This window comes from Aegilops tauschii, chromosome 7 (assembly GCF_002575655.3).
Source record: "Aegilops tauschii subsp. strangulata cultivar AL8/78 chromosome 7, Aet v6.0, whole genome shotgun sequence".
NCBI classification, from domain to species: Eukaryota; Viridiplantae; Streptophyta; class Magnoliopsida; order Poales; family Poaceae; genus Aegilops; species Aegilops tauschii.
This window is the reverse complement of record NC_053041.3, coordinates 560,637,765-560,664,774: the sequence shown is the minus strand read 5'-3', so window position 1 is coordinate 560,664,774 and position 27,010 is coordinate 560,637,765. Positions and strand designations below refer to the sequence as shown.

At 46.6% G+C, this 27,010-nt stretch overlaps 2 protein-coding genes across 2 annotated transcripts; one reads left to right on the top strand and one right to left on the bottom strand.

Moving 5' to 3' along the window:
* Positions 1-2,208: 2,208 nt before the first annotated feature.
* LOC109786272 (uncharacterized) lies at positions 2,209-3,567 on the bottom strand. Its single transcript, XM_020344852.1, has one exon. It carries the CDS (start codon positions 3,565-3,567, stop codon positions 2,209-2,211), a length of 1,359 nt encoding a protein of 452 aa, XP_020200441.1.
* Positions 3,568-5,735: 2,168 nt separating this feature from the next.
* LOC141027391 (uncharacterized) lies at positions 5,736-6,179 on the top strand. The gene has a single exon (XM_073504398.1). It carries the CDS (start codon positions 5,736-5,738, stop codon positions 6,177-6,179), a length of 444 nt encoding a protein of 147 aa, XP_073360499.1.
* The last annotated feature ends 20,831 nt before the right edge of the window (positions 6,180-27,010 follow it).

Genomic DNA, 27,010 nt, shown 5'->3' with positions numbered 1-27,010 from the left:
TCAGCAGGTTAAAGTGACGTGGGTTAGTCGTAGTGCAAATGGTGCCGCTGATAGATTAGCTAAGGTTGGAATGGGAGAAGAACTTTGTAAAGTCTGGCTCTCTGTTCCTCCAGACTGCATTCTGGACTTTATTTCGGACGAGATTTCTGTTTACGTTTAAGTAATAAAGCGGCAACATTTATCCAAAAAAATAGGTCGGCACGCGACACGTTTAGCTCTAATGGGCCTATTTATTTGGGGTATTTTTTACTATAAATATTATAGCAAGAAATAATTAAAAAGGGGTCATGCCGTGTCGGCCTCGCAGTCCGAACATGGCCCAAGGCGCGTCGTGTGCCGGGCATGACCCGTTTAGTCACGTGTCGAGCCAGGCCCCTGACGGGCCGACACGCGATAGATGGTTCTTCTACGTCCTCTAGGGTTTCGATCTAGAGTCTGCCTGTCCTCTGGCGGCCCGTTGCAATGAGTTTTCCTTCCGACTGATCACTGTCTTTACCCCCCCCCCTCACCCGTCCTTGCCTCCCCCTCCTCGGGTTGATCCAGGGGTGTCTTCCTGACTTTGGTTGGTATTGGGAAAAGTTAGGATCTTGGGGTTCATTGTCCAATCATAGTTCTTGTGTGATGGCAAGTCCGGCAAAATGGAGTGAATCCCATGATCCGGAGAAATGTTTGGTTGGGTCATTAGCGGAAGAGTCCACCCGACACTAGATCATGTTTGGCTAGATCTAGATTGCGGGGGCTGCTGGCGTGGCTGGATCCCCTCCCAAGGGGTTTGGTAGGGTGGGGGTGTGCGGACCTCTCGGCAAAAACTTTGTCTTGATGGGGTTGGTGTCAGTGACATTGACACCCGCGAGTGCCATTTACTTCTTGGAGGCAGTGTTGAAGAGCTTCTTCACCTCTACCCCAGGTCCTTGTGGCCCTCGGTCGTTGGTTTTGCGTTTGGTGGCGGAGTCTAGTTTTGGGTTTGCGGTTGCTCGTGCCAGTCGCCGGGATTTTTACATGGTTATCCCCTAATCAATCATCCGATTGTGTGGTTTACATCATAGTCTTCCTTATAAACTGGGCCACTCTCTTTTTCTTAATAAAATTGTAGGAGCACTCTGCTCTCCTGACAAGGTTTCGTCAGAAAATAATCATTCAAAAGCCACCAGAGAAATCAACCATGCTCGACAAAGAATCGGTCGAGCCCAACCTAAAATTTGTGTCAATTCCGTTTCGACGCAAGTAATGAAATCTTACTCTAGGATTTGGAGGTCATATACATGAAGATAATGTTGGTAGTGGAGTAAATCATTCATCTTGACAACAATGGTCACTCGGAAAAAAGCAGACAACTTGAAGGAAGCAACTTTGATGAATAACCATTTCACTAATAAAAAAAAGAGTAGGCACACAATTGGGGAGCTGAACAAACACATTTTCCTTTCATTAAAGCCATTACATGGAGGCACGGCGCCTGCCAGCGGGAGGGCTACTTTAGGTGTTTTCTTGAGTTTCGTTAGGGTTTATGTCTATTCAGGAAGGCGAGGCAGCGGTTGCTTCCTGAAGATGGAATAAGATTCTCCCCACGTAGCCCCCGCCCCGGCGATGCATCTAGCGTCATCGGAGGGCATGTGGAGGTGTGTCTCCGACAGATCTCACAGGATTTGGTCGGCGTTTTTCTTTAGTGGATCCACTTGGATCCGATCTTCGTTCATCTACGTTTGTGTCTCTACGGTTTGGATCCTTTCGATCTATGCTTGCCTTCATCGGCGGCGGTTGCTATCCTGGTGCGTTGGTCCTGTGAGACCTTAGCACGACGACTTCCCGGTTGTCTACTGCAACAAGGTTTCGCCGGCTTTGACAAGGGAGGGGCGATGATGGCGGTGCGTCTTCGGCTCGCTCCAGTGCTTATAATCATCGCTAGGTGATCGACGAACCTGGATGTAATTTTTACTTCTAGTGTTCTTTCTGCTACCTTGACAATTGATGAATAGATCCGAAGTTTTTCCGCGAAACAACAACAATTACAATGATACGTTCATACAAAATACATCTGAAGCAATTCATCGATGGATGAACTTACATCATCAATCAGTCGAATGAATGCTATCCTCGAGAAAAACATAAGCAAATCTGAAGAAATTAGCTAACTATAGCTACAAGGGAATGATACACTGCACAAACTTCTTAGTACAACCATGCGACGCCCTTGCTTGGGTCTATCGATCACTCTAGCTTGGGCTCCATGTACAACTTGTGCCTGCACATCGGGCACCGGACGCTCTCCACGAGGGCGCGCTCCAAGCACGCGCCATGGAATACGTGCGGCTTGCTGCACCCGGGCCACGCGGCGAGGTCGTCGCCCTCCACCTCCAGCAGCTGCAAGCAGACGGGGCAATCCTCCCCAGCGACGTCTACCCTCCTCCGCTTTGCCGGCCGCTCGTCCGCGTTTCTGCCGCTATCGTCATCGTCGGCTGATTCGCCTTCCGCGCCGCACCGTACCGGCTCCGGCAAGTGCAACTCCATGCCGATGAAGCGCTCGGGCCCCGGGCCCGCCACCATGCTCTCCAGCGCGGCGTACATGTGCCTCATGCTCGCGGGCGTGTAGTCCGCCCGCTGGAGGTTGCCGACGTCCACCAACACCTCGATGCGTCTCGCTCCCGGCGGGACGCTCACCAGCGACGTCAAGCTAGACCATAGCTCCTGGAGCTTCCTGCTCTCCTCAAGATGCTTGCTCTTCTCAAGCTTCTCGCTGAAGAAACCGGGGTATATCAGCACGGCCAGAGACGATCCGGCCCACGCCAGCGACCTCGCCGCGTGGTCGCCGGTGGCGATGAACCGGAGCTGGTGCTCCTTCGGCCACCCTCGCCGTTCCACGCCGTCCGGTGTTGCCCTGAAGCGGGTGTAGCGGTAGAGCACCAAGATCTGCTTGCTGTCGTCTCCGCCTCGGCTCTCCACGGCGGCGACCCGCATGACGCCGACCGTGCTCCCGGCGCAGGCGAACCGCGGCGCAGAACCTCCAACGAATTGCCCCTCGGGGGCGTACTTCCTACGGTGCAGTGTCTGTAGCGTGCTTAGCATCACGCTATCGTCGGCGCTGGTCGCTTGTCCGTCGTCCTCGCCGTCGCTCCCCTCCTCCTCCTCCTCCTCCTCCTCGCTGTTGCTGTCATCGTCGTCGTCTTCCGAATCCACCGAGTATTCATCCTCGTCATCATCATCTTCGTCGTCGAACTGCTCCCACAGCGTCGGATGATCGTTGAAGTGACCATCTATCCGAACGGCGACAGCCTCACCGCCAGCGGGGTCGCCTCCCCGCCGCATCACGCGAGAGCAGAAGAAATCGGAGTCCATCACCATAACCGGGCATGGCAGCTCCGCGCGGGGCCTCTCGGTGGACAGCCACGCGAGCGTGAACGCGTGGTCCCCGCTGGCGTTCTTGACGTAGGCTTCCACGACGACGCTCCCGTCGCTCGGCGGGCCGACGAGGGAGACGCCGGTGACGGCGCCGCGGCGGCCTTCCAGCAAGCGCCTGGACCACACGGTCTCGCCGCTCTTGACGTCCACGGACCAGAGGGTCATCGCCATGTCGAATTGCCGCGGTGTAATCGAGATTACCCGGCGTAATCTCGCGTTAAGCGAAGCGTTTAGCTCCTCTGATTATATGGGTCGATTAATTCCAGTTACTTACCAATCCGAAGTCGGATTGATTAAGCCGCTAATCAATCTCCAAATCATTGAAATCTCACTAGTGACTACAGTTCGGACTCGGACGCCATTTCTGCAGATTGCTTTTTTGGGCGTCTGTCAGGCGGTCTGGGAAAAAACATGGCTGCCTCCCCGGCCGTCCGATCCCATCTAAATCAAGTTTTAGTTCGTCCGATCGTGGTAGCAGAAAAATCGGAAGTGCTCAACTATTCAGTCATCCTCGTACAATTTCTTCTCGCATACGTATATGGCAAAGGAAAACCCTTGCACCCCACAGCGTCCGCCACCTTAGTCGTGCCAAAGGCGATTGTCTTTTCCGGAAACCGCGGTCCTCCCAAAGGCGATTGGGGCAACTAGGGTTTAGCGGATCTTGGCGGCGCCCGTGGGCTCGATCGACGGGGCGCGTTTGAGATCGCCGGCCAGAGATGGATGCATCAGGCAGCGGCGGCGGCAAGGGAGGGGGGAACTCTCACCCAAGTCAGCCAGGGCTCGTCTCGAGGAACAGTTGAGGAAACTCGACATCTCGGAGGAAGAGGCAACACCGCTGGTCCTCGATGACAGAGTTGAGGGCATGCCGGAGAAGTGGATGATCGCGGGGAAGGTACTGCATCGGAATATACTGCACACCCAAACAATCTCCAATGCTCTACGTCCCGCATGGGGAAACCCTAAAGGACTATCCTTCCGCGTAGTCGGAGAGAATATATTTGTGGCGGAGTTCGCCACAAAGAGGGATCATGATCGCGTGTGGGACGGGAGTCCATGGCACATCAGCAAGCACGCAGTGATCTTGGCGGAGTTCGATGATTGCATGAGGCCGTCGGAACTCAGGTTTGAGAAATTGCAAGTCTGGGCTAGGGTTGTGAATCTTCCGTTCAATCTGAGGGACGAGCGGTGGAACAAGGCGATTGCCAAACAGATAGACAAGAAAGCAACCCTAATTCACTTCGACCATGATGGAGGCTTCTTGCTTGCTCGAGTAACCCTAGATGTGGCCAAACCATTGAGGAGGTGGATTTTGATAGAATCAGCAAGGAGGGGGCAAACTGATCCTTATGACATACAGTATGAAAATATCCCCCACTTCTGTTTTTCATGTGGCCGGCTGGGCCACTCGGATTTGTTCTGTCCAACACCGGGTACGAGGGATGAGAACGGTGATCTGCCGTTTGGTAAAGGACTCCGGCCGCCGGAAGAGAAAAAGAGGGCTGCATCGTCGGATAGTTCGTCGTCAAAGAACCAGCAAGCAAAAAATAGTAAGCAAGAATCGATGAACTCTAGCATGGCAGCTGATGGGGGTATTGAGGTGAACTCACCGAAGAAGAGGAACAAGGCGCCTAAACGCAAGGGAGGGCCGCCGACTCAGGTATACAAGAAAGTGGAGATGCCCTTGCTGATGAATCACACAACAAATGAGGGGGAGGGCAAAACCACCGGCCAAGAGCTGGTTGTCGATGGGGATGGAGCTGAGGATGATGGCACAGTCAGAGAACCAAAGAAAAAGAAACCAACCCCAACGAACTCTGAAAATTCGGCAGCGGCTGCGACAGCCCTGCCAGGATCAATGATTTGCTTAAGCTGGAACTGCCGAGGGCTTGGGAACCCGAGGCAGTTCGTGAGCTTCGCAATGTGGTGATGAAAGAAGGTCCCGCACTCCCGCCCTTCTCTTTGTGATGGAAACAAAGATTAGGGCAGAGAGAGTAGAGAATCTGAAACTCACTTTAGGTTTCTCTGGATGTTTTGCGGTCAACAGTCAGGGGCTAAGCGGAGGCATAGGCCTGTTCTGGTCCAAAGATGTGTCTGTTGAGCTGAAGAACTATAGTACCGGCCACATTGATGTTGTGGTGCGGAGAGTTGATCATGACTCGGATGTCTGGAGGTTTACGGGTTTTTATGGTGCGCCGAGAGCGGAGGACCGGCACCACAGCTGGCGCTTCCTAAGGACCTTGTACTCCATATCGCATGAGGCATGGATTTGCATGGGAGATTTCAATGAAACGCTATACGCTGATGAGCACTTCAGTTGTTCAGCTCGGCCCGAACGGTAGATGCGAATATTTCGAGAAGCTGTCGAAGATTGTGCTCTCCAAGATCTTGGATGGACGGGTGTTCCTTTCACATGGGATAACCAGCATGATGGAGTAGCGAACGTAAAAGCCCGGATTGATCGTGCATTTGCTAACGAGCAGTTCCGGCAAATGTTTGGTTTCACGAATGTCCGCCACATATGTGCTGCTGAATCTGATCATTGCTTCATCAAAGTGGAGTTCAGGAAGCAGCAGGGCGACCAAGGAGGACGGGGTACTAAACCGTTCAGATACGAAAATGTGTGGCGGACGCATGTGGAGTACGAACGAGTTGTGGCCGAGTGTTGGCGCAATCAACAGCGCGCACCAGGTCTACATGGAGTGATTGAGTCGCTTGGTGCTCTGCAACAGCGACTTGGACCATGGGGGAAAAAGGAATTCGGCTGCCTATCTAGGACAGTTTAGAAACTGCAACAAAAACTCGACAAACTACAGCGCCAGTCCTTAGGACGGGTACCGAGTGATGAGGAAAAGAGTACAATTACAAAACTACGAGAAGCTCTCCGTTTAGAGGAGATATGGGTGCGGCAACGGTCACGAATTCTTAGGCTCCGCGACGGGGATCGCAACATATAATACTTCCAAGCGCAGGCCAAGCAAAGACAGTGCATCAACAAGATTGCGGGGCTGCGAAGATTGGATGGTTCAGAATGTGCTGATAGTGAGGAGGTAAAATCTGAGATTCAGGCCTTCTATCAGCAGCTCTACACTTCGCGCGGACCCTCAGACGCTAGTGTAGTGTTATCGCATGTGCCGACCCGCATTACCCCGGTCATGAACTCAACCCTAGAAAAACTGTTTGAACCGGAGGATGTACGCAAGGCCTTTTTCCAAATGGCGCCATCAAAGGCACCTGGTGTCGATGGATTCACAGCGGGTTTTTTCCAGAAGCATTGGTAGTTACTCGGTGATGATATAACGAATGCAGTTCTGGATTTTCTTAATGGTGGAGACCTACCAAACGGCTTAAACGACACATCTATCACGCTTATTCCCAAGGTACGGAACCCACAACATATCACTCAATATCGCCCAATATCCTTGTGTCCAGTGCTGTACAAAATCGGGGCAAAGGCTGTTACAAACAGGAAACAAGATCAGGGATTTCATGGACGATATCATCAGCGAGGAGCAAAGCGCATTCATCCCCGGTAGGCTCATCACTGATAACTTACTCGTCGCGTTTGAAAGTGTATATGCCATGAAAAGAAGAAGGAAAGGGAAGAATTATGCTTGCGCCGTCAAGCTTGACATGATGAAATCCTAGGATCGAGTGGAATGGAGCTATCTCGAGGCCATCCTCCTCAAAATTGACTTTGGCATCAACTTGGTGAGACTGATCATGAAGTGTGTTACTCCGGTCCGTTTCACTGTTAGGGTCAATGGTGAACTACTACCTTATTTCACTCCCTCCTGTGGTTTAAGGCAAGGGTGTCCCATGTCACCTTTTATGTTCCTTTTATGTGCAGAAGGCTTCTCGTCCTTGCTCAAATCTTATGGGCAGATTGATAGAGGCATTCGGGTCATCTACAGAGCTCCTTGGGTAAATCATTTGCTTTTTGCGGATGATAGTCTTATTTTTATGAAAGCTGACACTCGATCTGCAGAGAGGTTAGACAGCATTATGGAAGTTTATGGTCCTGCTTCCGGTCAGTGTGTCAACCGAGACAAAAGTGCTATATATTTTAGCCCAAACACACCGGACACAACCAGGCAAGCAATCAAGGCTACGCTTGACATTCTTGTCGAGGAGTTCAACGAGCGCTACCTCGGTCTACCCACTGCAGTGGGGAAGATTACCAGCGGAACGTTTGATCACATTGGTGAGCGATCGAGGAGCAAGATGCAAGGATGGTCGGAGAGGATGTTTGCATGTGCGGGAAGAGAGACACTAATTAAATCAATCGCACAGGCAATCCCCACTTTCAGCATGAGCTGTTTTCTCCTGACCAAGAAAGTGTGCAAGAATCTGAAGTCGGCTATGGCGAAGTACTGGTGGAGCAGCTCAATCGACAAGCGTTCGCTCCACTGGATCTCATGGCAGAAGCTTTCTACGCCAAAATGCAAGGGTGGGATGGGGTTTCGCGACCTACACACCTTCAACTTGGCTCTGCTAGGTAAACAGGAATGGCGCCTACTGACGAGCCCCAACTCTCTATGTGCGTGTATCCTCAAGGGCAGGTATTTTCCGGATACAGATTTCATGCAAGCTTCTGCCCCAAAACATTCTTCCTCTACTTGGAGGGCAATCATAGCGGGAAGAGAAGCTTTGCTTACTGGTTTGATCAAGAGGGTTGGCGATGGATCTTCCATAGCGGTCTGGGAGGACCGGTGGATCCCGTCGACCACAACAATGTCTCCACTCCTTCGACCACCGAACACCAACATCACCAGGGTCAGCGAATTGATAGACTCTGACAACTGGACATGGCAGAGGCAACTGGTTCAGGACACTTTCATTCCACCTGATGCAGAAGCCATACTCAATATTCCTCTTCGATCAGGTGGAGGTGAGGATTTTCTTGCGTGGGCACACGAGACTTCAAGCAACTACACCGTCAAATTGGCATACCGAGCTCTAATGACTCACAAAGAGCGTCAAGCTCTAGAGGAAGGGCAGGCTACCTGTCCCTCAATTGATAATCAGCGGATGTGGAACGCCTTGTGGAAGCTAAATGTAATGCCAAAGGTGCGGGTGTTTTTCTGGCATGTCTTGCGAGGTATGCTGCCAGACGAGAGCACCCTCAAGCATAGGCATTTACGAGAAACAAACTTGTGCAAAATCTGTTTGGCAATGGAGGAGAATCTGGTGTTGGGGAACGCAGTATTTCAAAAAATTTCCTACGATCACGCAAGATCTATCTATGAGATGCATAGCAACGAGCGGGGAGAGTGTGTCCATGTACCCTCGTAGACCGAAAGCGGAAGCGTTAAGTAAAGCGGTTGATGTAGTGGAACGTGGCTACTACGGGCTTAGCAAGAACCGTTCTTACCTACGCATCAAAACCACAATGATTTTTCGTCAAGTGTGCTGTTTTAACCTTCAACAAGGACCTGGCGTAGTCACACTCGATTCAACTAAAGTTGGAGAAACAGACACCCACTAGCCACCTGTGTGCGAAGCACGGCGGTAGAACCAGTCTCATGAACGCGGTCATGTAATGTCGGTCTGGGCCGCTTCATCCAACAATACCACCGAATCAAAGTATGACATGCTGGTAAGCAGTATGACTATTATCGCCCACAACTCTTTGTGTTCCACTCGTGCATATAACATCTACGCATAGACCTGGCTCGGATGCCACTGTTGGGGAACGCAGTATTTCAAAAAAATTCCTATGATCACGCAAGATCAATCTATGATATGCATAGCAATGAGCGGGGAGAGTGTGTCCACGTAGCCTCGTAGACCAAAAGCGGAAGCGTTAAGTAACGCGGTTGATGTAGTCGAACGTCTTCGCGATCCAACCGATCAAGTACCGAACGCAAAACACCTCCGCGATCTGCACACGTTCAGCTCGGTGACGTCCCACGAACTCTAGATCCAGCTGAGGCCGAGGGAGAGTTTCGTCAGCACGATGGCGTGGTGACGGTGATGATGAAGTTACCGACGCAGGGCTTCGCCTAAGCACTATGACAATATGACCGAGGTGGAAATCTGTGGAGGGGGGCACCGCATACGGCTAAGATCAACTTGTGTGTCTATGGGGTGCCCCCTCCCCCGTATATAAAGGAGGGGAGGCGGGGGCCGGCCGGCCTCATGGTGCGCCCCCAAGGGGGGATTCCTACTCCTACTAGGAGTAGGTTTCCCCCCTTTCCTAGTCCAACTAGGAGGGGGGAGGAAGGGGAAGAGGGGAAGAAGGAAAGGGGGGCCGGCCCCCTCCCCAATTCGGATTGGGCTTTAGGGGGGCGCGCCCCACCTCTTGGCCGTCTCCTCTCTCTTCCACTAAAGCCCATGTAGGCCCATTAAGCCCCTGGGGGGTTCCGGTAACCCCTCGGTACTTCGGTAAATGCCTGAACTCATCCGAAACCTTTCCGGTGTCCAAACATAACCTTCCAATATATCAATCTTCATGTCTCGACCATTTCGAGACTCCTCGTCATGTCCGTAATCACATCCGTGACTCTGAATAACCTTCGGTACATCAAATCACATAACTCATAATACAAATCGTCATCGAACGTTAAGCGTGCGGACCCTACGGGTTCGAGAACTAGACATGACCGAGACACATCTCCGGTCAATAACCAATAGCAGAATCTGGATGCTCATATTGGCTCCTACATATTCTACAAAGATCTTTATCGGTCAAACGACATAACAACATACATTGTTCCTTTGTCATCGGTATGTTACTTGCCCGAGATTCGATCGTCGGTATCACCATACCTAGTTCAATCTCGTTACCGGCAAGTCTCTTTACTCGTTCCGTAATGCATAATCCCGCAACTAACTCATTAGTCACATTGCTTGCAAGGCTTATAGTGATGTGCATTACCGAGAGGGCCCAGAGATACCTCTCCGACAATCGGAGTGACAAATCCTAATCTCGATCTATGCAAACCCAACAAACACCTTCGGAGACACCTGTAGAGCATCTTTATAATCACCCGGTTACGTTGTGACGTTTGATAGCACACAAGGTGTTCCTCCGGTATTCGGGAGTTGCATAATCTCATAGTCAAAGGAACATGTATAAGTCATGAAGAAAGCAATAGCAATAAAACTCAACGATCATAATGCTAAGCTAATGGATGGGTCTTGTCCATCACATCATTCTCTAATGATGTGATCCCGTTCATCAAAAGACAACACATGTCTATGGTCAGGAAACATAACCATCTTTGATTAACGAGCTAGTCAAGTAGACGCATACTAGGGACACACATGTACTAAGTTTCCGGTTAATACAATTCTAGCATGAATAATAAACATTTATCATGATATAAGGAAATATAAATAACAACTTTATTATTGCCTCTAGGGCATATTTCCTTCAAGCTCCCACTTGCACTAGAGTCAATAATCTAGTTCACATTGCCATGTGATTTAACACCAATAGTTCACATCGTCATGTGATTTAACACTCTATAGTTCACATCCCCATGTGACCAATACCCAAAGGGTTTACTAGAGTCAATAAATCTAGTTCACATCACCATGTGATTAAAACCCAAAGAGTACTAAGGTGTGATCATGTTTTGCTTGTGAGAGAGGTTTAGTCAATGGGCCTGCCACATTCAGATCCGTATGTATTTTGCAAATTTCTATGTGTACAATGCTCTGCATGGAGCTACTCTAGCTAAATGCTCCCACTTTCAATATGTATCCAGATCGAGACTCAGAGTCATCCAAATCGGTGTCAAAGCATGCATTGACGTAACTTTCTATGACGAACTCTTTATCACCTCCATAACCGAGAAATATTTCCTTATTCCACTAAGGATAATTTTGACCGCTGTCCAGTGATCCACTCCTGGATCACTATTGTACCCTCTTGCCAAACTCATGGTGAGGTTCACAATAGGTCTGGAACACAGCATAGCATACTTCATAGAACCTATGACTGAGGCATAGGGAATGAATTTTTCATTCTCTTTCTATTTTCAGCTGTGGTCGGGTTTTGAGTCTTTACTCAACTTCACACCTTGCAACATAGGCAAGAACTCCTTCTTTGACTGTTCCATTTTGAACTACTTCAAAATCTTGTCAAGGTACGTACTCATTGAAAAAACTTATCAAGCGTCTTGTTCTATCTCTATAGATCTTGATGCTCAATACGTAAGCAGCTTCATCGAGGTTTTTCTTTGAAAAACTCCTTTCAAACACTCCTTTATGCTTTCTAGCAAAAATTCTTCATTATTTCTGATCAACAATATGTCATTCACATATACTTATCAGAAATGATGTAGTGCTCCCACTCACTTTCTTGTAAATACAGGCTTCACCGCAAGTCTGTATAAAACCATATGCTTTGATCACCTTATCAAAGCGTATATTCCAACTCCGAGATGCTTGCACCAGTCCATAGATGGATCGCTGGAGCTTGCACACTTTGTTAGCACCTTTAGGATTGACAAAACCTTCTTATTGCATCATATACAACTCTTCTTTAAAAATCCATTAAGGAATGTAGTTTTTTGACATCCATTTGCCAGATTTCATGAAATGTGGCAATTGCTAACATGATTCGGATAGACTTTAAGCATCGATACGAGTAAGAAAATCTCATCGTAGTCAACATCTTGAACTTGTCAAAACCCTTTTCGACAAGTCGAGCTTTGTAGATAGTAACTACTATTAGCGTCCGTCTTCCTATTGAAGATCCATTTTATTCTCTATGGCTTGCCGATCATCAGGCAAGTCAACCAAAGTCCATACTTTGTTCTCATACATGGATCCTATCTCAGATTTCATGGCCTCAAGCCATTTTGCGGAGGCTCATCATCGCTTCCTCATAGTTCGTAGGTTCGTCATGGTCTAGTAACATGACTTCCAGAATAGGATTCCCGTACCACTCTGGTGTGGAACGTATTCTGTTTGACCTATGAGGTTTGGTAGTAACTTGATCTGAAGTTTCATGATCATCATCATTAACTTCCTCACTAATTGGTGTAGGTATCACTGGAACTGATTTCCGTGATGAACTACATTCGAAATCGGGAGAAGGTACAATTACCTTATCAAGTTCTACTTTCCTCCCACTCACTTCTTTCGAGAGAAACTCCTTCTCTAGAAAGGATCCATTCTTAGCAACGAATATCTTGCCTTCGGATCTATGATAGAAGGTGTACCCAACAGTCTCCTTTGGGTATCCTATGAAGACGCATTTCTCCGATTTGGGTTCGAGCTTATCAGGTTCAACCTTTTTCACATAAGCATCATATCCCCAAACTTTAAGAAATGACAGCTTAGGTTTCTTGCTAAACCACAGTTCATGTGGTGTCGTCTCAACGAATTTAGATGGTGCCCTATTTAACGTGAATGTAGCTCTCTCTAATGCATAACCCCAAAACGATAGTGGTAAATCGGTAAGAGACATCATAAATTGCACCATATCTAATAAAGTACGGTGACGTTCGGACACACCATTACGCTATGGTGTTCAAGGTGGCGTGAGTTGTGAAACTATTCCACAATTTTAAATGAAGGACAAACTTGTAACTCAAATATTTGCCTCCGCGATCAGATTGTAGAAACTTTATTTTCTTGTTACGATGATTTTCCACTTCACTTCGATATTATTTGAACTTTTCAAATGTTTCAGACTTGTGTTTCATCAAGTAGATATACCCATATCTGCTCAAATCATCTGTGAAGGTCAGCAAATAATGATACCCGCCGCGAGCCTCAACACTCATCGGACCGCATACATCGGTATGTATTATTTCCAATAAGTCAGTGTCTCGCTCCATTGTTCTTGAGAACGGAGTCTTAGTCATCTTGCCCATGAGGCATGGTTCGCAAGCATCAAATGATTCATAATCAAGTAATTCCAAAAGTCCATCCGCATGGAGTTTCTTCATGCGCTTTACACCAATATGACCTAAACGGCAGTGCCACAAATAAGTTGCACTAACGTTATTAAACTTATATCTTTTGGCATCAATATTATGTGTATCACTGTGGTCGAGATTCAGTAAACCATTTACATTGGATGTAAGACCATAGAAGGTTTTATTCATGTAAACAGAACAACAATTATTCTCTGACTTAAATGAATAACTGTATCGCTATAAACATGATCCAATCATATTTATGCTCAACGCAAACACCAAATAACATTTTTTTAGTTCCAATAGTAATCCCGAAGGAAAAAGGGAGTGTGCAATGGTGATCTTATCAACCTTGGAATCACTTCCAACACACATCGTCACCTTGCCCTCAACTAGTCTCTGTTCATTTTGTAACTCCTGTTTCAAGTTACTAATCATAGCAACTGAACCAGTATCAAATACCCAGGGGCTACTATGAATACTAGTAAAGTACACATCAATAACATGTATATCATATATACTTTTGTTCAATTTTGCATCCTTCTTATCCGCCAAGTATTTGGGGTAGTTCCGCTTCCAGTGACCATTTCCTTTACAGTAGAAGCACTCAGTTTCAGGCTTGGGTCTAGCTTTGGGCTTCTTCATGGGAGTGGCAACTTGCTTGTCATTCTTCTTGAAGTTCCCTTTCTTTCCCTTGCCCTTTTACTTGAAACTAGTGGTCTTGTCAACCATCAACACTTGATGCTTTTCTTGATTTCTACCTTCACCGATTTCAGCATCGCGAAGAGCTCGGGGAATCGCTTTCGTCATCCCTTGCATATTATAGTTCATCACGAAGTTCCAGTAACCTGGTGATAGTGACTAGAGAACTCTGTCAATCACCATCTTATCTGGAAGATTAACTCCCACTTGATTCAAGCGATTGTAGTACTCAGACATTCTGAGCACATGCTCACTAGTTGAGCTATTCTCCTCCATCTTGTAGGCAGAGTACTTTGTGAGAGGTCTCATACCTCTCGACTCGGGCATGAGTCTGAAAATACCAATTTCAGCTCTTAGAACATCTTATATGCTCCGTGGAGTTCAAAACGTTTTTGAAGTCCCGGTTCTAAGCCGTAAAGCATGGCACACTAAACTATCAAGTAGTTATCATACCGAGCTTGCCAAACGTTCATAACGTCTGCATATGCTCCTGCAATAGGTTCGTCAACTAGCGGTGCATCAAGGACATAATTCTTCTGTGCAGCAATGAGGATAATCCTCAGATCACGGACCTAGTCCGCATCATTGCTACTATCATCTTTCAACATAGTTTTTCTCTAGGAACATATCAAAAATAAACGGGGAGCTACATCGCGAGCTATTGATCTACAACATAGTTATGCAAATACTACCAGGACTAAGTTCATGATAAATTAAAGTTCAATTAGTCATATTACTTAAAAACTCCCACTTAGATAGACATCCCTCTAATCATCTAAGTGATCACGTGATCCAAATCAACTAAACCATGTCTGATCATCACGTGAGATGGAGTAGTTTTCAATGGTGAACATCACTATATGTTGATCATATCTACTATATGATGCACGCTCGACCTTTCGGTCTCAGTGTTCCGAGGCCATATCTGCATATGCTAGGCTTGTCAAGTTCAACCCGAGTATTCTGCGTGTGCAAAACTGGCTTGCACCCATTGTATGTGAACGTAGAGCTTATCACACCCGATCATCACGTGGTGTCTCGGCACGACTGTCAGGACCGGTTTTTCGGGATATTAATTTTCCAGAAAATGGCCCTTGTGCTCACCAGCCCCAGGATTACTGTTAGCTGATGAGGCACCAACTTGATACAGAAATTCCAAGCAAAGTACAAAATATGTAGTACAAGACCATTGTGGCCTATGAGTACAACACTTGGTTTCTAGTGATTGATGGCGGAAGCGGTTTGTGGTTCAACTGCGTCTATGGGACTCCATTTCCCACAAGAACAGCTGACCAAGATAACTCCTATCTTCGCGAGGCTGCTATCATCATTGCGTAGGTTCCGGGGCTGTCATCGCAATGCTCTCTCCATGCGAGAAATCTGGCCAAGACAATAGCCAGGGACAAGCCAGTGAGTACTTTGGAATGTACTCGCAAACATTATGAACACGGGTATAATAATATAATACTGGATAATCATGCTCCGAAAGATTCTACGATCATAACGTCTGTCACGGAAATCCATGATACACGCATGCGGGTAAAGTATGCATATGCACTGCGGGAGTAGGAATAGAATGCACCGATCGAGTGTCTGAAGCGACGCCTCGAAAGGATAATAAGATAAATCATGCCTCAGTCGGGCGTCTGAGCGACACCACATAAAGGGCTTATAAAGAATAAATAAATAACAAGCATGCCGCAGTCGGGCGTCTGCGCGACACCACATAAAGGGCTTATAAAGAATAAATAAATAACAAGCATGCCGTAGTCGGGCATCTGAGCGACACCACATAAAGGGCTTATAATGAATAAATAAATAACAAGCATGCCGCAGTCGGGCGTCTGAGCGACACCACATAAAGGGCCTATAAAGAATAAATAAATAACAGGCATGCCGCAGTCGGGCGTCTGAGCGACACCACAAAAAGGGCTTATAAATAATAGTAATAACAAGCATGCCACAGTCGGGCGTCTGAGCGACACCACATAAAGGGCTTGTAAGAGAATAGTCACAGTGAGTATCCGGGAGGTAGCACCGTCCCAAGGATACTAAAAAATTGAAATAATGTAAATGGTTAGTCCATAATAATAATAATTACAATCCTCATATGTCACGGGTCATAATCAATGATCTAGTTTAGCCGTTTCTCCATCCGAAGACCGTCACTAAAATAATCATAATCCTCATATGTCACAGGTCATAATCAATGATCTAGTTTAGCCGTTTCTCCATCCGAAGACCGTCACTAAACCCATCTCAGACTGTAGTCCTCTCCCATGGACATGGCTATCCGAATAGATTTAACCTCTGCAGAGAGTGTACTCTTACTCATGAGTAACGGATTTATTTAGTCCATCAGGACTAATTCCGCCTACGGTCTTTTAATTGAAAACACACCTGACCCGCACACACCAGCTTAACTTACCGGTGTCTGGAATCACCCACGACACCTGTCAAGCAAAACTCTAAGTGGGGAGGCTACAACCTCGACGTAGCATGGGATCAAATTTATATCGCGCGCTCTAAGGGGTGCCCCCCTCTCGGTCCCAACCAGAAACACCCATGCCCCCGGACCAGGTGGCATGCCTACCGGATGCATCCGGTATCTTCCACCATGGCCTCTCTGTACGGTGTGTGCTAGAAAGGGGTTGACAACTTACTGAACCGGACCCTACCTGCGGCAGGGACAAGTGGTAGTACGAAACATGTACTGGAACAAGACTCGATCTACGGTCGACTCAGGGGGTTCATGTATTCCCTGTATGATTAGCATAACCAAAATACTTCAACCAACAGACAGAAAAACCACTCATCGTACCTCATCATGCCATACCGGACACACTCGTCTCGACGAGGAACTAGGGACAAGCTCGTGTCTACCCAAGACCACGACTTTCCCGGCTTCCTTCCGGCATGCATGAGAAGCTCACGAGGATGTTCACTATCACCAGCATATCCATTGCTAACAGCAAAGAATCTCCACTGTACACTCATGCGTATGATTTTATCGTCACACAAAATAACGTATGCTCCAAGCCAAGGTGGTGTTGTAACCGTATCAACAACACCCAAAAATATTATGCTAGAGTTCAGAATGCTTGCCTTCAGGTTGTGGAGAGGAAGTGTGCATTCCAAAACTTTTTGAAAGTTTTCTTCTCTCTCCATTTTCCTATTTTGAAAAATATTCAAGTAACATATATTTCAAAAACAGTACAAAAAGTTGTCCCAGATATTTTTGAAATAAATCTTAAAATAAACTAGATGAAATTTGAGAGAGGTAGGAAAAAGAATCAACTCATTTGGAGTTTTATTTTAAAAGATATAGCCAGTCAAAGTTTGGTCAAAGTTCTATTTTTAATAAAACTAGAAAAAGAAAACGTTTCGGGGGAGAATACGCTTTCGAAGCAGAGGAGACGTACTTCGGGGGTTTACGCGACCACTTAAACACGCGGTGGCGGGGCTGGGTCACTGACAGTGGGTCCAGGGGGCCCACTGGTCAGGTTTGACCAGTCGCTTCTCCCTCCTCTTCCTCTGCCCGAACGGAGGCGGGACTCCGGCGATCGACGCCGGCGGACGGCGGCTCCTCGAGGGCACCTGATGGCAGGGATGGACCCGCCAGACCAGGGCGGTCCTCCCGGTGGTCGTTGGGTCGATGGTGGTGGAAGGAGTCGCCGGCGGCGAGCTCCGCGGCGGAGGGGGCTTCGGGTGGTTTGGGGGGTTTCGAGCTACGGTGGTCCTTGGTCGAGTTTGAGAGGCTGGGCGGCTCCGTGAGGTCGAGGGGAGTGGTATGGTGGTACTAGATGGCCAAGGAAGGTTATGACTGCGACGGATTGAACCGGAGCGTGGCGGCGGCCGAACTGGCCGGAGACGGGGAGGAAAGCTTCCCGACGTCGATTGTTGGGTGTTGGGGGCACTAGGGGGATAGAACGAGGTTGCCCGAGTGCTAGGTTGAGCTCGGGGTCCCCTTATATAGGCGCTCGAGGTCGGTCCCGCGGCGGCCGTGGATAAGAACGCCGACGACCGTCGTTCTGTAGCTGCGGGGCGACGTGGCGGCGACGAGCGCGTGCCGACGAGCTTGTGGATGAGCTCGGGCTGTTCCAGGGGGCAGCTGGCGCGCGCGGGTGGCTTGGGCGGTGCCGTCCATGGCAGGAGCCCACTGCTGACGCCGGCGTGCTGCCAAGGGAGCCTTGACGGCGGCGCTGTAGGGCGCCAGGGGTGGCTTGGAGGGTTCTGGCGAGTGGGCGAGGGCAGGGCGTGGCTCTGTAGGCGAGCAAGGGCCAGGGGCGGGACGCGGCGAGGGCGGCAGTGCGACGCGGCGGCTCGGTGCGCGCGCGTGCAAAACGTGCGCTCTGGGCGCGCCCAGAGCGTGCACGCCAACTGTTCGGCCAAATGCCAAAGCGTGCCATAGGGCTTGGGTGAGGCTGGCAATTAGCAGACCTAGGTTAGGAGTAGCTAGGATCTTAGTGGACAAGGTTGCTGGGTCAATGGATCAAGTACACAGTGCAAACTAAAACTCATGTCAAAACTGACTGTGCACACCAAGTGTTCGACAGAATGCTAAGTGCATTTAGGCAACTCTTGGAGTGGCCAAAATCTCCAGATCAGGGTCTCTCTAGATGTAGGTGATGATGGCAAGATCATTAGGGCAAAACCAGAAACTTGTTAGTGCAAAAATTTGAGAAAACCAATTTTGGGCAGAAACTAAAGGCTATTATCTCATGAACCAAAAATACTCCAATGGGTCCACTCTCTTGAACTTAAGGGTTTTGAAGGGAGGACTACAAGCAGGAAAAAGCTCATGGGCACTAGAGCAAAATAAATTAGGGTTGCAGTACAAATCACCAAACTGGAGCAGAATGAAGGTGAGGATGATTCACTCAAATATTTCAAAGAACACCAATGGGTTTTTGCATAAAGTTGAATCATGTGCATCTACTGACATCTCCCAACAGTTGGAAGAATTTTTAAAAGAATATTGAAATGGGTTGTAGTGCAAAAATACCTACTGGACCAGACTTGAAAAGTTGATGTAGAGCTCAAAATCTCCAATAACTAAAAGATATTTTTGCCTAAAAGTGATGTGGAAACATCACATGACATCCCCAAATTTTGGTGAAAATTTTAAATGCATTTATCAAATGATTGCAGTGCAAAAGAGGCTCCAATTTCATGAAAACTCATTTTAAAAGAATAAAGCTCAGGAAAAGCAGTTATGCAATTAAATCCACTGATAAAGAATTGTTTTATAGAGAGAGTATACAAGTCCAATAATACTTTTGGAAAGTTTCCACTTGAGGTAAAAACCCACAATATAAAAAGAGAAGAGGGGTTCTGAAATCAAAAGATAAATCCAGACAAATGGAAAAGTTTAATTTCCTGGCAAAATTTTAATTAATAAAACCAGGTCAAAAATTTTGGGGTGTCACAACGACGAACTGTCGCAACGGTGCATACTCAGCGAGAACACTTATATCTTGAAATTTAGTGAGAGATCATCTTATAATGCTACCGCCGTACTAAGCAAAATAAGATGCATAAAAGATAAACATCACATGCAATCAAAATAAGTGATATGGTATGGCCATCATCATCTTGTGCCTTTGATCTCCATCTCCAAAGCACCGTCATGATCACCATCGTCACCGACTTGACACCTTGATCTCTATCGAAGCATCATTGCCGTCTCGCCAACTATTGCTTCTACGACTATCGCTACCGCTTAGTGATAAAGTAAAGCAATTGCATGGCGGTTGCATTTCATACAATAAAGCGACAACCATAAGGCTCCTGCCAGTTGCCGATAACTTTTACAAAACATGATCATCTCATACAACAATTTATATATCATCACGTCTTGACCATATCACATCACAGCAAGCCCTGCAAAAACAAGTTAGACGTCCTCTACTTTGTTGTTGCAAGTTTTACGTGGCTGCTATGGGCTTAGCAAGAACCGTTCTTACCTACGCATCAGAACCACAATGATTTTTCGTCAAGTGTGCTGTTTTAACCTTCAACAAGGACCTGGCGTACTCACACTCGATTCAACTAAAGTTGGAGAAACAGACACCCACTAGCCACCTGTGTGCGAAGCACGGCGGTAGAACTAGTCTCATGAATGCGGTCATGTAATGTCGGTCTGGGCCGCTTCATCCAACAATACCGCCGAATCAAAGTATGACATGCTGGTAAGCAGTATGACTATTATCGCCCACAACTCTTTGTGTTCCACTCGTGCATATAACATCTACGCATAGACCTGGCTCGGATGCCACTGTTGGGGAATGCAGTATTTCAAAAAATTCCTACGATCACGCAAGATCTATCTATGATATGCATAGCAACGAGCGGGGAGAGTGTGTCCACGTACCCTCATAGACCAAATGCGGAAGCGTTAAGTAACGCGGTTGATGTAGTCGAATGTCTTCGCGATCCAACCGATCAAGTACCGAACGCAAAACACCTCCGCGATCTGCACACGTTCAGCTCGGTGACGTCCCACGAACTCTAGATCCAGCTGAGGCCGAGGGAGAGTTTCGTCAGTACGATGGCATGGTGACGGTGATGATGAAGTTACCGACGCAAGGCTTCGCCTAAGCACTACGACAATATGACCGAGGTGGAAATCTGTGGAGGGGGGCACCGCATACGGCTAAGATCAACTTGTGTGTCTATGGGGTGCCCCTCCCCCGTATATAAAGGAGGGGAGGAGGGGGCCGGCCGGCCTCATGGTGCGCCCCCAAGGGGGGATTCCTACTCCTACTAGGAGTAGGTTTCCCCCCTTTCCTAGTCCAACTAGGAGGGGGAAGGAAGGGGAAGAGGGGAAGAAGGAAAGGGGGGCCGGCCCCCCTCCCCAATTCGGATTGGGCTTTAGGTTGCGCGCCCCACCTCTTGGCCGCCTCCTCTCTCTTCCACTAAAGCCCATGTAGGCCCATTAAGCCCACGGGGGGTTCCGGTAACCCCTCGGTACTTCGGTAAACGCCCGAACTCATCCGAAAACTTTCCGGTGTCCAACATAACCTTCCAATATATCAATATTCATGTCTCGACCATTTCGAGACTCCTCGTCATGTCCGTGATCACATCCGTGACTCCGAACAACCTTCAGTACATCAAATCACATAACTCATAATACAAATCGTCATCGAATGTTAAGCGTGCGGACCCTACGGGTTCGAGAACTATGTAGACATGACCGAGACACATCTCCGGTCAATAACCAATAGCGGAACCTGGATGCTCATATTGGCTCCTACATATTCTACAAAGATCTTTATCGGTCAAACGGCATAACAACATACGTTGGTCCCTTTGTCATCGGTATGTTACTTGCCCGAGATTCGATCGTCAGTATCACCGTACCTAGTTCAATCTCGTTACCGGCAAGTCTCTTTATTCGTTCCGTAATGCATAATCCCGCAACTAACTCATTAATCACATTGCTTGCAAGGCTTATAGTGATGTGCATTACCGAGAGGGCCCAGAGATACCTCTCCGACAATCGGAGTTTCAAATCCTAATCTCGATCTATGCCAACCCAAAAAACACCTTCGGAGACACCTGTAGAGCATCTTTATAATCACCCGGATACGTTGTGACGTTTGATAGCACACAAGGTGTTCCTCCGGTATCCGGGAGTTGTATAATCTCATAGTCAGGGGAACATGTATAAGTCAGGAAGAAAGCAATAGCTATAAAACTTAACGATCATAATGCTAAGCTAACGGATGGGTCTTGTCCATCACATCATTCTCTAATGATGTGATCCCGTTCATAAATGACAACACATGTCTATGGTCAGGAAACATAACCATCTTTGATTAACGAGCTAGTCAAGTACAGGCATACTAGGGACACTCTGTTTGTCTATGTATTCACACATGTACTAAGTTTCCGGTTAATACAATTCTAGCATGAATAATAAACATTTATCATGATATAAGGAAATATAAATAACAACTTTATTATTGCCTCTAGGGCATATTTCCTTAATCTGGAGAATGCATTGCTGAAATGGTCACATGCAGAACTCTTTTGGGAGGAGGCACAACAACTCTTCAATTTCCATTTGCCATGACTAAACCCAGACACATGGGCCAAAGATATCATATGCGAGGATCGATTCACTAACAGGGAGCGAACTATCATAGTCTCAGTTATGTGGTCTGTCTGGCACTCAAGGAATAAGCTCACACATGTGGAGGACAGACTTGATCCGGCGCAATCAGTTCGAAGAACCAGGGAGTCACTGGCACTCCTGGATGCACCTCGACGGCACGCTCTAGTCTTACCAGGACATGGGTGGCGTCCACCTGACTCTCCTTGGGTAAAGATCAACACCGACACCGCTGTTCGGCAAGAAGAAGGCAAAGGGGCGGTGGAGGGGTTGCAAGATCACCGAGCTCCTTCCAGGGGGCTTGGAGCAAGCCATATCCCGGTGTGACATATCCCCTCATTGCGGAGGCAATGGCAGCAAGAGATGGTGTCATCTTCGCCAAGCTAAGGGGTTTTTCGAAAGTCGTCCTCAAGACGGATTGTTTGGAGGTTGCAAACCTCTGGACCAATCGCCACGATTCACGCTCAGTCGTGGCACCGATCATAGTAGAGATTGGAGAGCTTGCTAGTAGTTTTACTTCTTTTGTAATCCAGCATGTATCAAGGTCAGCTAATGGTCCGGCTCACATCTGTGCGAAGCATGCTTGCACGATTAACGTGACCGAGAGCTGGCTAGACAATACTCCTAGCTTCTTGATCAGCAGCCTCTTGGCTGACTGTGCAGAGAATGCTTTTATTTAATAAAGCTCTCAAGTTTCCACCGCAAAAAAAAGCGTCCACCACCTTCCCTGCACGCCACGTGCTTCATGGCCACCACCACAAGTTTTGCAACTAGCCCATTATTGCAATTTTACCACCACCACAAGTTTTGCAACTAGCCCATTGTTACAATTTTACCACCACCACAAGTGGTCTGTAGACTCAGGAAGACGAAGGTGAGGCGGTAGCGTCCTCATCCCCGCAGCACCAAAACAGAGATGTGTGTCACCCGAAGCTTAGGCCCCGGCAACCGCCCACCTCACCGGAGAGGAGGATGGCAGCAAGGTTGCAGCCGGGGTCGGGCGCGATGGCCGCCTTTGCCATTTGGTTCCACCATGACCATCGACCGCACGTAGTGGGCCCACCTCGCTGGAGAGGAGGCGGGGCGACCTGGTCGGAGTTGCGGCGCTCGCCGCCGGCGGTGCCCTGGCGGGGACGGGCAGCGTCGCTGCTCCCTCATCACCATTTGACGGGAGATCGCGATGAATGACCAATAGTGATTTTTTTATTGCAGCATCCTCCCTGTTCCTAGAAAGATTACTACAACATCATTGATCTTGCAAAACTCTCTTGCATAACGCCTATGTAAATATGAAGACAAAAAAACTGCAACATTAGCTCTATTGCAAAAAAAAAATTGCAACGAGACCTCTGTTGTGCAAAGAAATCTATAATGATACCGCTGTTGCAAAAGTTCTGTAACATCAACTCTCTTGCAAATGTCTGAGCGCAACATCATCCATGTTGCAAAGCTGTCAGCTAAATCTGACGGTCATCTCAAACAAAATTCAATGGCTCGTGAGGCGACGGGTCTTTTAGAAAGATCCGCCGGCCGACGCATAGCGTTTCCCTATGGAAATACCTATTTTTTGGTCCATGTATGGCAAAACCTTGTAGGAAAAATTGCAGCAAAATCTAGATCTAGGGCGATATGACCAATATACCAGTTTTGGGGGTAAACCCATATAATTATAACATATTATTTTCAAGTGTATCTTTCGATATGGACCAAAATACTGGTCGCTACGGCTTATATCTGATCTGATATGTCCATTGATATAGACTGATACCTAGATGACAACAATGCTTTCTTAGAAACATTGAAAATTAGTTTCTGTATTTACAACTTCAATCCATTAGCAAATTCATGTATAATGTTATGTAGAGACAAATAGATATAATTTAAGTTTTTTATCTTCAATCAAGTATTTTGTGGGTTTTTTCTTAAATAGTTTCTTAACTAATGAGTAATAAAATGATAATCCAAATTTGTCGTTTCAAAGCACTGTATAGGTCTTTTTGCTAAAAGACATGCATTCAACAAGAATAATGAAAGGAAGTTGGATTTGTTTTCTTTGATATAACTACACATTGCCGATAATTCAGCCAATATCTGATATCCGATATGTTGGTAGCAAACTGCTAAGAACCTATATATGATATTTTGAACCTTGATTTGTATATGCAACAAAACCCCACTAGCTGAAAAATATTTCTAAGAAAACTCGTCAGAACACGGAGAAAAAGTACACAATGAAGACAAAAACATTTGAAGTGGACGTCCACAATGGTTGTAGCATATCATTTGTGTGTTTGCAATAAAGAATTACCCGAGCTTGACGCATTTAAAAATGGTGTATGCGTAGTAGAAACTTGTAAAGTCTTTTTTTTGAACAGTCACCGGGGGGAGGGTCATGATACGTCTCCAACGTATCTATAATTTTTTATTGTTCCATGCTATTATATTATCATTCTTGGATGTTTTACAATTATTTTATAGCAACTTTATATCATTTTTTGGGACTAACCTATTGACATTGTGCCAGTGCCAGTTGCTGTTTTTGCTTGTTTTTTACTTCGCTGGAAATCAATACCAAACGGAGTCCAAATGCAGCAAAACATTTTGGTGATTTTTTCTGGACTAGAAGACACACGATGGGCCAAGAAAGTACCTGAGGGGGGTTCCGAGGGGAGCACAACACACCAGGACGTGCCTGGGGGCCCAGGCATGCCCAGGTGGGTTGTGCCCACGTCGGCCGCCTCCCGACCCGCCTCGTTGCTCTATAAATACCCCAATATTCTAGAAATCCCGGGGGAGTCGACGAAAATCAATTCCAGCCGCCGCAAGTTCCAGAACCACCAGATCTAATCTAGACACCATCACGGAGGGGTTCATCATCCTCATTGGTGCCTCTCCGATCATGCGTGAGTAGTTCATTGTAGACCTACGAATCCGTAGTTAGTAGCTAGATGGCTTCCTCTCTCTCTTTTGATTCTCAATACAATGGTCTCTTGGAGATCTATTTGATGTAACTCTTTTTTGCGGTGTGTTTGTTGGGATCCGATGAACTTTGAGTTTATGATTAATCTATGTTTTTTATAAATGAAAGTTATTTGACTCTTTTGATTTCTTATATGCATGATTACTTATAGCCTCGTATTTCTTCCTCGAATCTTTGGTTTAGTTAGGCCGACTAGATCGATTTTTCTTGCCATGGGAAGAGGTGCTTTGTGATGGGTTCGATCTTACGGTGCTTGATCCCAATGACAGAAGGGGAAACGACACGTATATATCGTTCCATTAAGGATAACAAGATGGGGTCTAATTCCTACATGAATAGATCTTTTCTACATAATTTCATCGTTCTTATTGCATTACTCCGTTTTTCCATGAACTTAATACACTAGATGCATGCTGGATAGCGGTCGATGTGTGGAGTAATAGTAGTAGATGCAGGCAGGAGTCGGTCTACTAATCTTGGACGTGATGCCTATATAATGATCATTGCCTGGATATCGTCATAATTATTTGAAGTTCTATCAATTGCCCAACAGTAATTTGTTTAGCCACCGTATTTTATTTTTCTTGAGAGAAGCTACTAGTGAAATCTACGGCCCCTCGGTCTCTTCTTTATCATATTTGCCTTCAAGATCTATTTTTATTCGCTTTTATTTTCATATCTATATTTCCAAAAACCCAAAAATACTTTGCTGCACTTTATTTTATTTGCAGTCTATTTTTCCAATCTACTACAATTAATCTCCCGTTAACTCGCCAATTCCTGGCACCGTTACCCGAAAGGGATTAACAACCCCTTTAACACGTCGGGTTGCAATTATTTGTTCTTTGTGTGCAGGTACCGTTTACGTAGTGTTGCTTGGTTCTCCTACTGGTTCGATAACCTTGGTCTCATCACTGAGGGAAATACCTACCGTTGTTGTGCTACATCATCCATTCCTCTTTGGGGAAATACCAACGTAGTTCAAGCCAACATCAAAAGGAATTTCTGGCGCCGTTGCCAAGGAGATATCATCAACATATACCAGGTTTCTAATCACAAATCTCATCTCCTTGCAATTTACATTATTTGCCATTTGCCTCTCGTTTTCCTCTCCCCCACTTCACAAAAATTTGTCGTTTTATTCGCCCTCGTTTTCATTCGCCGCTTTCTCGTCAGATCTGTTTTTTAGTGCAATCTTGTTGCGTAGTCACAATGACTCAAGAGAACATCAACTTGTATGATTTCTCCAATACCAACAACAATGATTTTATTAGCACTCTGATTGCTCCTCCCGCCACTAGTGCGGAGTCGTGTGATATTAATGCTGCTTTGTTCAATCTTGTCATGAAAGATCAATTTTCCGGTACTCCTAGTGAGGATGCCGCGTCCCATCTTAACACATTCATGGAATTACGTGATATGCAAAAGAAAAAATGTGGACAATGATATTGTGAAGTTGAAATTATTCCCGTTTTCTTTGTGAGATTGTCAAAATTTTGGTTTTCTTCTTTGCCTCACAATAGTATTGATTCTTGGGATAAGTGCAAAGATGCTTTTATTACTAAGTATTTTCCGCCCACGATAATTATTTCCCTTAGGACGAAAATCATGAATTTTAAGCAACTTGAGCATGAACATGTTGCGCAATCTTGGGAAAGGATGAAATTGATGCTAAGAAAATGTCCTACTCATGGTTTAAATCTTTGGATGATCATACAAATTTTTTATGCGGGATTGAATTTTGTTTCTAGAAATCTTTTAGATTCCTCCACGGGTGGTACCTTTATGGAAATTACTTTGGGTGAAGCTACTAAATTGCTAGACAATATTAGGACGAATTATTCTCAATGGCACACTGAGAGAGCACCCACTAGTAAAAAAGTTAATTTGGTTGAAGAAATCTCTACTTTGAGTGAAAAGGTTGATGCTCTTATGAAA

Coding starts and splice junctions, on each gene's coding strand:
- LOC109786272 (XM_020344852.1), bottom strand. CDS start 3,567: ATGGCGATGACCCTCTGGTCCGTGGACGTCAAGAGCGGCGAGACCGTG.
- LOC141027391 (XM_073504398.1), top strand. CDS start 5,736: ATGCGAATATTTCGAGAAGCTGTCGAAGATTGTGCTCTCCAAGATCTT.